This window comes from Apostichopus japonicus, chromosome 23 (assembly GCF_037975245.1).
Source record: "Apostichopus japonicus isolate 1M-3 chromosome 23, ASM3797524v1, whole genome shotgun sequence".
Classification (NCBI taxonomy): domain Eukaryota; kingdom Metazoa; phylum Echinodermata; class Holothuroidea; order Aspidochirotida; family Stichopodidae; genus Apostichopus; species Apostichopus japonicus.
The window spans coordinates 16,897,613-16,915,104 of record NC_092583.1 but is presented as its reverse complement, the minus strand read 5'-3'; the positions used below and the strand labels follow the sequence as shown (position 1 = coordinate 16,915,104).

General features: G+C 35.8%; 1 protein-coding gene across 2 annotated transcripts in view; it reads right to left on the bottom strand.

The window, feature by feature from the left end:
- Nucleotides 1-1,018: 1,018 nt before the first annotated feature.
- LOC139965020 (la-related protein 4-like) overlaps nucleotides 1,019-17,492 on the bottom strand; it is a 60,202-nt gene continuing 43,728 nt past the window's right edge. For both annotated transcript variants that reach the window (XM_071967175.1, XM_071967174.1), the window contains 2 exons: nucleotides 17,169-17,421; nucleotides 1,019-13,598 (listed from right to left, as the gene is read on the bottom strand). In XM_071967175.1, coding sequence (XP_071823276.1) covers nucleotides 13,224-13,598; nucleotides 17,169-17,421 — 628 coding nt within the window. In that variant the 3' untranslated portion in view covers nucleotides 1,019-13,223. The remainder of the gene's footprint in view (nucleotides 13,599-17,168; nucleotides 17,422-17,492) is intronic.

The window sequence follows — 17,492 nt, the reverse complement described above, 5'->3', positions numbered from 1 at the left end:
ATGGGAGAAGATTCTAAACTAGAACCTGCCATGGTTGTGTGTGATAACTATTTTTGAAAACTTTTTTGTGGATTTCTTGATACTGATCGCTCTCGAGACTGACCAGCTGAATAGAGAGACGCATGGAACTAAAAGTCAAGGGGAACATGTATAGGAAGCTCAGTCATGACTAGGCAGGCATGATTGTTCTTACCTATGTAAGAGGACCCTCCCCTACCCCTTCACCACCACATGGCTACACCAACAGATACATAAAGTGGATAATTCTTTTCTTGCTCTGCATATTTACATGTTTCATGGATACTTCCCAGAACAGCTTACACTACTTCTATACCTGTCCTTCTTGGCTGTTACATCTTATCTATTAACAACCCTTAGTAATTTAAGAAAACAAAACTTTTGCACACCCTTCACAAGTTGTTGATGAATTCTTTGAGTAAGTCTGCTGTTTATGGCATTTGCATCTCTTGAAGTTCTGCCTCATAACATCAGGGTCTGTTCTATGGAGATCAACCAAACGCTGAAGGGGGGGGGGGAGGGGTCATTATTGGGAGGGGACATGGAAAGGTGATTACTTAAGGGAAAGAGGGTAACAGAAGGTGAAGGCAGTGGTACAGTATAGATTTATAAATTAGGAATGATTCCTATCTTCTTGTATTTGTATGTATTTTAGATCCTCCTGCAAGCAGGAACTTGCGAAAAAGCCTCATTGGCTTATCAAAGCCGCAAGCTGACCGAAGTCAGTCTCTTAGATTCATATTTAACGTCCATGATTATGAATTGTCAACAACTCTGTAACTGGACGACATACATTAATCTTGGAGTGACTTGAATTCGGGACCTTACGATTGAAAGGCATCGGTGTTAACCACTGACCTAACACTCCTTTGAGTGTATTCTGTATGTTTTGAGTATTTTCTGGAAAACTAACACCAATGAATTTTACATCCAGCTAAAATTTACAGAACGACGAACAAGAAAGAAACGAGGAGAGAGAAAAACAGAAAAAGACTCAGAATGCAATTTTGTGTTTATTTATCATTTTTGATGGAAGTGGTATCGTCCTGACGACGAGCACATACGTTTTCCTCATATTTTACACATTTTCAAGATAAATTGATAAAGAGGTAAAGATAGCAAACTAGAGAAGCTGAGAGTGTTCTTGCACATTAGTGTTAAATTTTACATTCTAAACATAAGATTCTACCCAAAGAGTCATACCAGACAATCACTAACATATTTCTCTTTTTTTCTTTTTTTTTTAATTTGTAACTCAAATTTTGCATTTTACACTCCCCAGATTCCAGTCTAAACAACTTAAAGCAATAAAGAAGAGTAATATTTTTTTAAAACCTTTTAAAGAATGAAACCAAAGGAAAATAAAATAACAGAATATTTTTTTTTAATGCTTTGTAGGCATGCATTTGAAGAAAAAAAGGTAACAGTGCTTAAAACAAACTTTCTCATGCTTTATATTGAATATTTCTATAAAAAAAAAGGGAAAAAAAGAAACACAAAAACAAAGGCAGATTAAGATAAACCCAAAGATACTATTTTTAATTTCTTGCAAACACCTGTCATTAAGTGCCCAGCACTATTGTTAACCTCAAATTAAATACAGCAAATATTTTGCAGAAACAAATACTTCCCCCCCCCCCTAAAAAAAATCCTCACAGCTTCCACAGTTTCACATGATTTACTCCAATAACAAGAAAACTAACTCCACAATTAAATCTATCTACTAATTTTTACCCTACAGACTTATTACAAAGGCAACAACTTAAGAAAAGCTTCTTACAGTTCTTTTTATAAACTTTGAAAAATATTGACAAGTACTATTTTTGAAATCTGAGCAGAAATATTCTAGAATTTTTTAATTATGGACTAACTAAACTATAATGCAATACCCTCAAAATGCCTTAAACATCCAAAATTTCTAAATTTCTGGTGTTTTGGGGTGAGATTATAGCAGAGGCTTTCATGTCCAGATAAAGGGCATCTGTGGTAATTCTCCAACATCTACAATAAATTACAGCCAAGGCTGGAAGCTGGCCTTATCCTCTTTGGACGGTCACTCCTAAACATGTCATCAGTTTTTGTTTAACATGTAACAATGATCCGCTCCCTAGATTTGTGACAGTGGAAGGACATTACCACCACATTCTGACTGGTTTCATATATTTTAATTCTGACCAGAGTGACATCATACTAACATTCTGATCAAGGTTACGGCATACTAACCTTCTGACCAAGATTACATTATATTGCTATTCTGACTACGGTTATCACATACCTATGGCATAACCACTATTAAGACCGCGGTAACAATATATTGCTATTATGACCCCTATGATTGCTATTACATCATGGCTGCGGCATGCTACCATTCTGAACATGGTTAAGTAATATTGCTACTATGACCATGGTAATCATAGCATGGCTACAGCATACTACACATTATGACCATAGTTTCATCATGGAAATTTCTTGACCATGGTTCCGTCTTATCATCTTTCTGACCATGGTTCATCATGATGCCATGGTTTCACCACACCATCATAACTGATCTCCATAACATCATGTACCATACTCTGGTTGGTCATACTTTTAGTCATATGAATTTCATTTCATAGTATTATATTGCAATTAAGTTATTTAACCCTTGGCGAGTTAAGAATGTATATAAAGTATATATAAAGCGGTTTATTATAAGAATGTTTCTTCTATCAGTTTTGTAGCGAGAGTTCTTATTCAGTAGTAACACAAAACACATTTAGTCTGATATACTCGAAACAATTCTCAAAGATAAAACTTGAGATTCTATAATGGCATAAGCTAGAACTAATATCACAGTTCTTTTGCTTCCATAACTTGTTGTCAAGGCTCCTAGATGCAAACATTGCCAATCTGGAAGTTGAAAATGTTTTGAGAAAACTGTTTCCCGTTACTTCCTTTTGTTTAGTTCAAATTTCCAGAAGCATTTTACTACTGGCCACAAAGTATTGTCCCTCAAATTTAACATTGATTATCTACGAAATCCTTCAGACTGAAAGAATCTCTAGCAAACTGCATTTGATTTAATCTGGCAATTTCTAGAAATCTAAGACTGGGAAGCAACATTAATGACCATTTAAGGAGACTGTTAACCGCAAGATGGCAAAAGATAGTTCAACCTATCTTAGCCTGAATGTGTTTATGATATAAACATATCTGGCATCACATTTTGCTGCAATCTTTTTTTAATATATAGATAGAAATGCAACCTTACAACCAATCCTCTATTATCAGTGTGACACCTATATCTCTGTGATTTTTTTGTGTGTTTTTTTGGCAGATTACTCTTGTATCACATTTCTGAATTATAAATTAGTAACTTTTACTTAAATGATTATCATTCAGATATATAGAGTCTCTTATAAGCAAATGAGAGGTAAAAACCATAAAGGAACATTTTTTTCAATCATTCAAATTTGTTTTTTAAATATTAAACAACCACTTGCATTTCATTTCCACAAATCTTATTGGAAAATTTGCACATTGTCTAATTCTTATACATCTGATTTCTCACTGAGTGCAAAACCCTGATTTTTAATCATACTTTTAATTAGTTGGCTACAATTACATATCATTTTTAATTGCTTTGTCAAAACACATGCTGTTACTATAAAATGAAGAATTTCCGTAAAGATAAACAATGGCAAAACCACAAATTAGTCCAAAAACAAAGAGAATAAAAAAAAAATACCAAACTGTGTAGACTGACTTTTACTTTCTTGCAAGCAATAAAAGCTAATGAAATGTAACTTAAAGAATTGCAAAAACATTTGGATATCTTTCTTCCTTTTCTGTTAAATTTTTTTTTTCGGACCCAGAAGGTCAGTTTATAGATAAATGTCCAGATAATTCTAGTTTGAACCATTCAAAATATTATATAAGCTAATAAAAAATAACCAACAATTCTTAAAAATTTTACCAAATATATCAAGTTTTCCCCGAACCAGATTCTACTTTCATTAGTGAACAAGACAAATTTCAAGTTGAAAACTGCTTCCAATTACCACTGCTATACAAAAAATGAATTCTGTGGTACAGTTTTATTGAGAAATTAAAAATTTTGGCTCTTGTAATGGTGAGCGGTTGGAAAGTGGTGGTTAGAGAAGGCTACTACCAGTGTAGGATAGTAAAATCACAAGAACTCCTGCATCAATCAATAGATTATAGTTATCAAATTATTACCAGGGGGAGGGGGAGATGGGTAGTAAATTTTGAGTTAGATTATGTTAAATCTGAAAGTGAGTCTCATAGAAATATATGCCTTGGTATACTTGGTATACAATGTTGGCTGTCCCATTTCATGTTAATCGACTCCACTAAAATGAATACATTGGATATAATCTCTGAATATTTCAGCTTTCTCTGAGCGAAACCAGCCGCTTAAATTTTGCGTACATGTACCGTCACAGAACTGATCAAAATGTCCAAAACCCTAAAGAGTGAATCAAGGGGAAAATGTTTAAAAAAAACGCAAGTAAGAAACAAAAAGATGTAACAGTATCTCACAAATGAATAATCTATGGTATGATGTATGAATAGACCGCAAACCTAACCCTAGTTAAAAGTTTCAGATACCACTAAATGTTATGAAAGCCCCATCAAGATACATACTGAAGAATATGAAAACATCAAAGGCCAGTTGAACAGGATTAACTTATCGTGCATATTGAAAAGGAAAACAATCAGTGGGACAAAACAAATGATTTCATCTGGTTGTTGAATTATCAACCAAATGGTTTCTGAATTTTGTTGTTATGCTGATATTACTGACATTGGTCTCACAAGCACAAGTCTTTAGTTTACCATGGTGTAGTTGTTGTAAGCCTATACTTGACTAAAACAGACAGAAAATCAAAAACTTGAAATCACAATCGGAAAGGTGTACCTTGTGGTATGGGAATAATTCCACTGAAACCTTATAGTCTCTACCTTCCTTACACTTAAAAGGTGGTTTTAAAAATGCATGTTGGGGTGTAAAGTTATCTCATTTTATACAGACTGGGCCAGGTTATCTTACCCGCCAGCTTGGAGAACACCGTACACACATCAAAGCTTCAAGAGCTTGCAAAGCAGCTCTACATAATGACTGTTTAGATCCTGCTCTTCACAAGCCAGGCAGAGGCAAAGCAAGAGGCAGTTCATGGTAGTTCATTGCACCATTGTCCAGGGACCCTCCCAAGGGTAGATTCCGACAAGTTAACAGGACCAACCACAACTGCCTGTTGAGTGAGATAGCCGTATAGCATTGTGGTTTGTTGCATAACTTTATGTGTCAAGTGCTGCTTATATCAAGTTAAAGCAAAGGGCCTCTTAAACTATAGTTACACCACTGCGTGCCCAGGTGCAAATGAAGTAATAATATTCTCTTGTTACAATTGCCGATACAAATGAAAAAAAAACTTGGCTAGAATAAAGATGGAATTCCAACCAGGTTTTGCAAGTGTCTGTAATAAATCTCCTTAATTACTGTTGGGAGTCTTATTAAGCAATCTATCCTATTTAATACAGGTAACTTTAATACTTACTAATACATCCAGTACCAATACTAAAAAAACTACATTTGAAATCACTGAAGACGTTAGACTTTAAACGCTGCAAACAAAACATGAAGAAAATTTAAAAGGCCGCAACAAAAGGAAAAGAAAAATGACCAACAAATGACTATAACTATCGAACATAACTACCAAAGTGAAAAAAGGTTACAAAAATTATCAACCCCAATCAGAAACCAAATTCAAACTCCAAGTTTACAAATATTACCGTTAATATTGTAAAATCTCAATATTAATAATTGAGAAAGATTACATTTGATTGGATATTTGAAAGATGAGTTTTGGAACATCGTAGTTCAAAATGTACAATTTGGTTATCAAACACACCGCCTCTAATTCTGGTTAAGACCAACAGAGAGACTCATTTTCAGGTGCTTATCTTTAGCTTTCAAATCCAGCCAATATTTAAATCCAGCCAATCTCTTTGCAGAGAGTTAATTAAGTCCCATTGTTTTTGCAGGATTTTATTCATAAATTGGATGGATATTTACAGACTTAATCAAGATATATATATATGTATATATATATATATATATATCACTCTGAATAATAATGTACTGTCTTTATGGTGGTTCAAAATGGATGAGGTGTTTTGGAATATTCCTAAGAAGTACTAGACTGTCAGGTAATACTTGTTACTTTCTTCTAGGTTTGAGATTTCTTGTCACACGACTGCTAAATTAAAATGAAAACCACAAATCACTATCAAGAGAAAACCAATCTGTTATATACAATTGAACCACACAGACCATACATGATACACCATTTATCTGATCTTAATTACGCTCTCCTCTTTTAGACGGGCAGTCCTGGCAAATCGATCATTTAGAGAATACCATTTTTCAAGAGTTTTTTTTCTCCATTGTCCGGAGTTTCTTCACAGACTTTTACAACATCCCAAAAGATGCCTATGATGAATCCAAGATGTAATTGAATACATGAACAAATAAACCCAGTGGTTAGACACATTCTATACCACTCTATTAAATGTTATCAATTCTGCTCTGTCAGTTAGCCCCCTGCACTATTCCTGGGAGGACTTCTGGCATGTTTTGCTCCCTGGCACTCAGAAGGTCCAACATGTCAAGATGCTGTACACAACAAGCTTTAATTCAGAATCTAAACTTAACATGTTAAATCAAAAGATTGTAGATTGTCAAGAATACACCTCTAGATATTGTTCAATGCAGAATAATTTTCCTGTTTGAGGAGAGAAGCAGTTAGTTTTCAGAGACTGACTGGATTTTGTGCAAAAAAAGTTGTAATATATAACTTCAATGATTCTTGTGCCACCTGTGTGAAGAGTTTATGAGCAACTGTGCTACAATGGAGAGCAATTTATGAATGTTAACTGATCGACATGAAATCACAAATGTGCCAATAAATTGAATTTTGCAGCTAATCAGCTCAAACTATTTTCAGCCGCTGGTTTACATTTTATTTTGACATATATACATACTTCAAACTGGACCTAATACTAGCACAATATTCTGTAAGAAAGTTATGAAGTATTATTATTTTCACCCATAATGGTGCATTTATCTGTTCACTATTATATTCTGCAAACCATAAGTCGGGACAGACCTCAGCTCATTTCAGGGAATAATTTATCCAGTATCGCATCACAAAATGCTATGCTAAGTAGGTCAAATATCTAATTAAGTCAAATATCTAAGTAGGTCAAATATCTACATAGTTCCAAGGTTGTACTGCAGTTTTTTTACACTGGAACAGTAATATTTTCTAAATGGACAAACTACACAGCGTTTAAAAGGCTACACAAAATGATTCCCTTTATCCAGCTATGTAGTAGTGCGATCCAAAAAGGTCGGTGTTTGGTTTGTTTGCAAACACGTTTGTCCTGAGATTGCAAAAAGAATGCTAAGGGTATTTAAATAAGTTAGTACAATATACTTGTACTATAGATTTTATACCTCAAGTAATATGTCTCATGTAATATGTTGTCATAGCAACTAAGTTTAAGACAACAGCACTTGTTGCTACTAATAACAATTGCAATCAAACCATTCTATTTACTATACTTGTCCTCTCTTCAAAATAGTTCTTGGTTCGCACATTCCCTTTTTCCAGAAAGGGACCTTGATCAAGAAGCCATCTTGTCTAGGCCTCTGAATATAATGAGTATTAAATGGATTATTCCATTCATTTCTTTGGGGGTGTAGTAATTACCTAAGCTTCTATACTTTGTTGATAATCAGTCCAGTTAGTTTTTATTTTCTGATTTACTCATACAATAATATCAAGCATAGTAGAATGAAATCAATCAGAAGTAGAAACTTTCTGCCCCCCAAAAAAGGGATTTGAACAATTCAGAAAGTGATCCAAATTGGAAAAAGATGAGGTTTGTACTTTTCTTTCTTCGACAAGGAAAACCTGCCTGATGATTCAAACTATCTCTGGTGGGGTGCTAAAATAGGGGGGGTGGCGGGGTTTGCAAACATAACTACTCACAAAAACTGCAACAACTGTTTTTTTTTTTACATCAACTGCTCATGAAATGATCCGAAAGACAGGAAAGACTTCAAGGTCAAAGGTGAATGATGTCACAAACCTTGAAGCAATCAGTTCCTGCTTTGAAGCTGCCTAAGGTTTTAAATGTAAGTTAAAAATAAGCTGTCTGAAGTGCGTTGTACATCGTCCTACAGCCAGAGGACACTGCAGGACTGATGCCAAATGAGGTAATTGTGGTTTTTTTTCCCCTTTTTCTAATTAAAATGGGCTTATTTTACAAACAGCTGATCCGGTATGCTTAGGTAAATAATACTACTTGCGAGATTCAAAAAATGATTTTAAGATGTTTTTCCTAAGTTGGCAGAATAGTAACAAATGAAAAACAGAAAGATCTGAAGTAAGCTTTAGAACAAGCACACTGCTTTTAGGAAGTAATGTGTATGGTTGGTTCTCAGAAATAATACTGCTTGCATTGGTTGGCATAACAGGATTAGGTGAACAATGTTTACAAAGACTAAAGTGACATTAGTAAATCTAGATACCCACACCTAGCTCTATTTATGTTTATGTTCTCATTTCAGCTCAAGATTCATTTCAGACCAGACTCCTTTAAATTCAACCAAGCTGAAGTAAAACCACCAGAAAACTTCCAACTGATGGTTACAAATGAATCAAAGAGTGAGAGAGAGATTATGACTTTTGACAATTATGATCTCATCACAATTTTACAAATTTTTGTTCAACTCCACCACCAAGTTTCAACGACAGTCGTCCGACTAGGAATTTGAAAATGACAAAAGCAATGTCTAGAACTTTCATCAAAGAAAAACAACATATACAAACTAGTTGGCAGATAAAAAAAATTTAAAAACAAAATATTGGCTACTTTGAAAGAAGTAATTTCAACCCTACCTGTAGAACCTTGTTTTAGTTCAAAACACAAAGCCCAGAACAACATCAGCTAACTTACTTATTGTGTCTGAAAAAAAGTTGCTGAATGTAAAAGACCCACCAAGGTTAAAATACTGAAAAAAGAAGTAGTTTTTTAGTTGCATTTTTGAAGAAAACTATGTGAACTTGAAGAAATTTAACTATTGCTTCACTATATGAACTGCTTTTCTAGTTCATGTTTTAGTTACTGCTCACCACCAAATATTGAGTAAAATGAGTAACTAAGTACAGAAGACCTTTCTCTAACCAAACTTATTCCATTTTGGAAAGCAGACCTTACTAATCTATTACTTCCATGCACCAGCTAATCCTTGACCAAATATTTATTGCAGAAAAAAACTCAAACTGATACAAATTATCAACATGAAAAGGTATTGGTTCTCTTAAATGCATTCACAAAGTTAGAACCTAACCTCTTCAAAGGAAGGTACCCTATAAAAAGAGGGCCCACCCCTCATCCCCCACCCTCTTTCAAATATTGACTTTTACGTACACTAAACACCTCGATATGCTCGACTATATCACAAACTGAACATGCCAAAACACGAGACATATATAAACATTTAATATCACAATGAATGATAACAACAACTATCTGCCCAATCTCATCAACGACCATGACGAGACATATCCATAGAAACGAAACATTAATAAAAGCAATTTCTCAACAGTTTACAAATAATCACTGTAGCTATTAAACAAGTGCATCACAAATGACCGACTTCAACAGGTAAATATACCTTATAGCAGTGAGAAAATGGAACAAGGATAGATACATTAAATCTTTTTTCTATTTTCATTTAATCTGAATGTACAACTTTCTACAATTTAGCCAGCTCCATGTTTCATACTGAATCCCCCCACACCCCCCTCCCCCAAAAAAGTTGGACAAAAAAATAACAACTGAAAAAGAAAAAAAAACATGTTCATATATCTTTGATAGAAGTAATTCATATAAACCATTAGAATTGAAATAACACATTTACAAATATTCTTTCTTCTTTTTTTTTGTCTTTGTTTCTAACAGTGGAAGCATATTTTGGCCTCTGTACTGCTAACTTTCTCACTCACCACTTGAGCTTTGTACAAAGTGAACCACTTCCCTCTTACCCTAGTGCATCATCATCCACCCCACTACAGAGTCCTGCTCTTAAGTTCGGCATCTCCTTTTCGCCTCTCTATGCCATTAGAAGTTTCATCACTTACACAACACTTTTCAAGCCCCTTCACAAATGAAGCCTGTCAGACTGGTCTCTTGTTGTGTCAATCCTTTTATGAATGTATTTTCTATTTGTAAGATCCCTCACGACTTTCAAGCATCTGTACCTTTACCCCAATCCCGTTTTCCATACAGAGGAGAAAATGTGAGGTCGTATGCTTGCTACGTTCATCTGTCAAAATCATTTGAGTAGACGGCAGACTTTGACCCTAGCTTGGTACTAAATATTTGTGAGTCACCAAACTTATCATGCATTTGTCTAGTAACTGGTATGAAGACACCCCCAACCACACTGCAGCACAGCAACATCACAGATGATTCTAATATGCCATGCTTCCCTTTAATCCAACTCGCCCTCACTACCCAACCTTGCAGTTATACGACCTATGAAAGCATCTGAGAGACAGCTAAGCTATGTTAGCTCACTACTTAAAACAAAAGTCCCTTGACAATTTTTACTTCACAGTGGTTCAATGTACAAACTTGAAAAGCAACTAGGATTAAAAGCATTTGTGATGTAAAGTCTTCCCTCCAACATTTGACATTAAACCCTACTGACTGAATTTTAAAACAGTCTCTAATTAGTTCTAAGCCACTCCAACATTTATTCTGTGAAGGTTTCAACGAAGAACAAGTTCAGTTTGATGACAGGATCCTTCATCCACAGCCCATTCTTAGATGTAAGTTGAGAAAAGGGTATAAAATAAAGGACCCTATGAACAAAGACAAAATATCCAAAGAGCTCTTAAAGTTGCCAACAAGCCAAAACCTGCATCCCCATCCAATTTGACTGAGCCAATAATGACTAGAATGGTATTAGCAATGTCCAACAAAGTTATCACTTATGAAACCAGCCCACCCAATTTTAAGCGACAAGCATTTTAGTCTCTCAGAATGTGGCTCTTTATTCTTCCATAGCATTCTCTGTGGAATGAAATCTCTCTTATAGTACCTATATCTTTGACTGCATCCACCCTTTCACCATTTAATTAATGCCAAATGCTAGCCACCTGTTTTTTTTTTCGATGTTATCAGGTCAACTTGTCCAAAGCATGCTACATGAAACCTTTCAACATACCAGCACTTCCGACCTGCATGTCAGTCAACGTCCAACAACAACCAAATACAAAACTTGGCCAGAGTAAAATCGCCTTGCTAAAACCTTGACCAGCTAAATGCTCAAGTGAACTATGACATATCAAGTTGCAAACAAGATATATATATCTTCAATCTAGAAGTTATTAATTCTCCTTGAAATAACTTCAAGATTAAGCAAACTTTCAAGTCTACAATTAGAGATACACCTTTAAAATACTATTTAACATTTGTCAGATTTCCTTATATAAAGTGCAAGACATATACCAGTCTTGGCATTTACTGGATTGATAAATGCAAGTTGATGACAACACAGTCCCTTCATCTCCTCTTGAATCCAACACAATTTAAGAGAAAAATGTCCTCTTGATTGCACTCATTGTCTAGTTTCACATCACAGCATCCACAAGACTTCATTAAGACTCTCTGCATTTTCTCTAATTCACTTTAAAAGAGGATGAAATTGGGGACTTTCTGCATCTTGGAATATGCTTAAGCCATGTATCACATAACCTTCCTCAAAAGAAATAGAAGAAATACTTTGAAAGATCAAATTTGTTCAAAAAGGGGAAAAATGATCATCAACGATGTTTTGAACAAATTTCCAACTGACACTATGGATGATAAAATATTCACTTCATCAGAAAAGAATATTTGGCTTGCGACAATTCCACCGGAAGCAAATTACACTCCCTACTCCAAGCGTAATACATAGCTTTAACCAACGACGCCATCCTTTGAATAAGAGCTTCGGTCAGTTGTTTTAAGGTTCGCCACAGAGACAGGTCATAAAGTTAAACAGCGTCCAGCAAACCTCCTTACCGCAATCTGTTACACTTTTTAGTTACCAATGTACAAAGCTCACTAGTGGTAATGTGTTTGAATTTTTAAAGGTAATATTACCAAACTCACAAGGTGATTTTAAAAATTCTCTTGCAAAGCTTCAAGTTTGCTGCTTGTATTTAGGTAGTATGCAGTGAAAGCTCTCCCTCTCATCATCATCATCATTAGTTCCTGAGAGTCCTTCACAAATATTTCAAATAATTTCCATACGACCAAAACCTCAATCATTTCTTTTGAACTGTCATTATCAGTAAAATGATTAAGATGGTTCCCTTGTTTCTCTCCAAAATTGGGCAAAAATGGGAATCAGTCTCTTTCTTTTTCCCTTTTCTGCCCTATCATATCAAGGCACAACTAAGCATTTTTTCTCTCTCTCATATGCTGTCAGTTTGGATGACTACAGAATTGCAAAACTCTCTCCTCAATTGATACAAGTGTTCTCTTCTAACTTGAAGTCAATCACTCCCTTTGCTTGTTGTCGGTGCTCAGAAATTGTTCCACAACTCAACACAAGTGAAATGAAAACACTTTCCGATGAAAATAGGATAGTTCATACCTTTAGTCTCAACCCCAATTATCTGAAACTAAGGAAACGAATCACACACATTGATGAAGTTTTTTTTTTTAAACTAATGTTTTTGATTTCATATTTTTGATATTTTTTTTTTACAAGCCCTTGATAAAATGAGGCTTACCATGTATCAATGGTTTATAGACACCGTCCATTGTTCAGGTTTGCATGTTACATGCCATATTGTTCAGAAGATATATAATTCTCTATATTAACCAAACTGCTCGCAATCTCAAATCTTCTGCTAAGGCAAGCTTCCAGCAAATCTCCACTTCAAAAGGAGAAAAACAACAGTGTCATTCCATGGTTCCAGAACATGTTTTCATCTCCTTATTTGTTCGTTCGGCAATTAGAGTGCGCAAACATCTACAAAAAGAGTCATAATGTGCTCTTCTTTTCTCTGTCTCCACCATCGGATAATTTTGCCCTGGCTGAAAACTGTACGGGTGCCCTTTAGCCAAATCACTTATCTACTTGACGGTTTCTGGTGGGGAGGGGACCTACGCCCTCCATGGGCCTCTCTCCTTCCAGACGGCCTGATATCCCCATTAATGTCACCTTTTCGAAAACGAGGTCTGTCCCTCAGAGCTTTGGGAGGATGGCTTGATTTGGAATCGGTGCTACTACTATTACTACCACCATTACCTTGTTGGCTTCGTTGTGCTTGTTGACCTGTTGTTGTTGTTGTTGTTGTAGCAGCGGCTGACCCTGACAGAGGGTTTGAGCCCTGTTTCTCTGGTGGAGTCTCCACTGGAGATGTGGGAGCTTCAGCAGACTCACTATTGGCTGGCTTTGGCTTGCTTATTACCTGGGCATAGCTTAGACGAGCTGGTCCATTGTCCTGAAAAAAAACAGAAGAAGATGTGACAGAGAAATAAGTTTAGTTTAATTTAGTTTAGTAGAAAAAAAGGATCAGGAGGGACACTTAAGTTCCCATCAAGGACCCTATAGAGAGAGAGAAAAAAACTGAAGACACAAACACTCAGACCCGATTACAATGCTTAAAGTGCTTGTCTAAAGCATTCTTAAACCCATTGACACTACTTGCAAGTACAACTTTCTCAGGCAAACCATTCCACTCATTGACAACCCTATTAGAGAAAAAGTTATGCCGAATATTAATCCTACTATGTGACTTTTGGAGTTTAAGACAATGACCTCTGGTACAACTACTGTTAGCAAACATGAAAAAGTCAGTAAAGGATAAATTGTCGAAACCATACACAATCTTGAAAACCTGGATCAAGTCCCCACGTAACCTCCTAAGCTCCAGTGTGGTGAGATTCAACAGTTGTAACCGCCTATTATAAGGAACACTCTTTAAGGAACTAATCATCCTAGTAGCCCTCCTCTGGACCTTTTCAAGTACTTCCTTATCCTTAGCAAAATATGGGTTCCAAGCCTGCACAGCATACTCCAGATGAGGCCTAACCAACTGCTTATAAAGCCTAACTACGATGTCCTCTTTCAGAAAACTGAAGTTCCTCTTGATCATACCTAAAACCCTATTACCTCTTTTAGCAGCTTCAAGACAATGTTTAGAAGGTTGCAGAGATGAGTCAATGTAGATACCTTGGTCTCTTTCAACAGAGACCTCCTGTAACTCCACACCATTAAGATTGTATGTAAACTTTTGGTTGCTCCTACCAATGTGCATTACCTTGCATTTATCAATATTAAAAGCATATTGATAAATGCAAGTTTATCAGACCAAAATAAGACCAAAGGTCCAGATGTACCTTGAAGTTATCAAGGCTCTATGCAAGTATTATTTAAAATTAGAAACATTCAGGAAGGACATAACTAACTTTTCTTCTGTCCCCCCTCCTTCTCCCCTTGCCCCCCCCCCCCATCACTCCTCTTCTCATAGCTCTCTTCCACCCTTTTTTCTCCACACCTTTCTGTCTTTGTCCTTCTCCAGTTTATTCCCTAACCCCTTCCCTTAATCCTCTCTTTGTCCCTCCACTGTTTATCTCCTACCTCTCCACTTCCCCCCCCCCCCCCCCTGTTGGTTTCTTTCTTCTCTCCATCCCTTGTCTACTAATCCCCTTTCATCTATCTCTTTGTATTCACCATGCTCATTAACCTATCTGTACACAGTGCATGTTTTTGTCCCTTCTGTTACTGTTACTTGTCATTTAACCTTTGAAGAAGATCCTGCTAGGATCGAAACGTCAGGCCAACTTACTTTTACACAAATTAGATTCTTCTCAGTAAGAAAGTAAGTATAACTTTATTATATCCCAGAGGGAAATTGCATGCTCGCATAATAGTACATATTTAAAAGAGTAAGAATACAACATGTGAAAGGATAAATTTACAAGCAGAATCAAGGAAAGTTCAGAAATAAGAGTTAACATAAGATAGTGTAGCTAAAACAACTATGTTCTGACTCGAAACATTCTTCACTCAGCTTTCCCTCTTCTTTGTAAATTCATTCTGAACCAAAAGACAGTCTTTACTTCTTTTTAATTTCTAATTGAATTAAAATACCAAATCTGATCTCCAAAAAGGCCAATCTCAACAAGTCCATGATTTTATCTTTAATTTTTTCTCTTGCATTTCCATCAATTAGCAGCTCTTTCTTTTATTTTTGTCAAGAAAATTGACATATTACTCAAAATATGAGACTTGCCATTGTTTTATCTAAGAAAGCCTAATAAATGATCTTCCTAGAAAGTAATACTCAGTTAGCGACTGAGTAATGCTTTCATTTCAATTATGAAACTTTTGTCCCTAAAATCATTTTCTTGTCAGTGTTAAAAGCAATGCTTTTCAGCAAATTCCACCAACTTTGACATTTTACACTGCACTGTTATGTGATTTTAGTTTTAAACTAGTAGTGACTATTTTACCCAACTCCTAAATGTTGTTTAAACAATACACTAGTAACCTATAAATACCTTTCAACCCATAGAAACATAAGAAATCAAACTACACCAGCATTTCCATCAGCAACACAGCTTTCTTGCCTTTTGTAACCTTTCCTAATCCCTGGCAGTCTTTCCAGGCACACTTTACCTAACAAACTGAATATTCTACTGCAAAAAAATGCATTTTATCACAAGATCTTGAGGTAAAACACACACAAACAAGGATTTTGATTAGTAGGTTGCTATGGCAACTGCTCTTACGTCCACCTGAGTCTGACACATACAAGAGCAGTGTGATAGAGCATAATAACATTCTCAAGGCTGAAGTATCTCTGTTGAAACATGAAATTGATGATTGAGGTTGCAGCAGCTTCCTAAGAGGATAACGAGGCAACTACTTGTTTTTCATATTCCTCTTTTCTTTTTTTTAAATTATGGATGCAAATGGATGCAAAATCTTATCCTACCATCAACATCTACTGAGGCTGATTTGTTAACTCTGCAAGGAATTTCAGTGCCTTGGAAAATTGTTTCGTAAGTGACATACTCTACATGAAAAAGTCAAACAAAGGGAATAATATCCTATCCCAAACAGAATCACAAAACAGAAACTTCAAGAAACCAGCTTCAGTTGACTCTCAAGTCATTTTTCCAAATGACTTTTGACTTCTCTTCACATGATAAAATTACCAGCCAATGTGCAATCATAAAATGTAGCAATTTTTTTTTTTTTTTTTTTTTGTACTTTCTTGTATGTATGCTGGGTTTAAAATACTATCAAAATGTAGAACAAGTTTATATTTTTGTCAATAAAAATCTCTACACTGAACCCCCATCCCCTAACCCCACCCCACCCCCCATCCCCCCCCCAATCTCCCATTTAGACCAAATATAAAGATATAAATACACAAACAAACAAACAAAAACTGTCAAACCTTAACATTGCTTTTTTATAGCCTTAACCAAATCGCAGCAAGTGGCCAATCCAAATTGACAGCATTGCTCCTTAATTCCTTCCCAAATTCTTTCCCCAAAACAGCTTTCCCATCTGCCCTTTTCTCTTAACTACATGTCATATAGTAGTAATACACATTGCCATACCATTAGAGCTTTGCCAACCTCTCTGGTTTAATACTAATTAACAGAAATCCAATGACCTTTCAATGTTTACCAAACTACTTCAGTGTTTCCACTTTCCACATTCATTGTTCATTCAAATACATAGAACCACTGAATTACCTCAGCAGCTCTCCTTCTACTAATTACCCATTGCTAAACAGAGTTCACATGAGGTTCACAAAACCATGGCAAACATCTCCACACAAACCAAGAGAATATTGACATGCACTTTTGCAAACCCAGCATCCTCTACACTCCTGCTATTGACAACCCCCTAAGACAAGAATTTATTCAAAGTGGACAAGACAAAAAGAAGAAATAAATAAAATAACCACATTTACAAACAACAACTTGCTGTTATCAACAAACCTATAAAAAATTAAAACAGACGGTTTAACCAGAAAGGAAGTCCTTCTTACCATACTTGCAGCTGCTGCTGATACCTTCCCTGGATTCCCTGAGGCACCTGACGATGAATTGACTGACATCACAGCACTAGTTGCTGTGGTAACCGCTGAAGAAGATGAGGTCACTGTTGTCATGGCAACTGTTGAAGAGGAGGGGCCATGTGGTGGGTGATGAGTTGTTCTGTTCTTGTCGTCTGTTGTGTCTGCTTTGGCAATTTTCCGATCGGCGTCTGACGGTGGAGGAACTACTTGAGTGTGACCGTGGCTGCAAGGAAAATGGAGACAGTGAAAACAAATGAAAAACATCCTGTTTTACTTCTTACCAGAACAGACAAA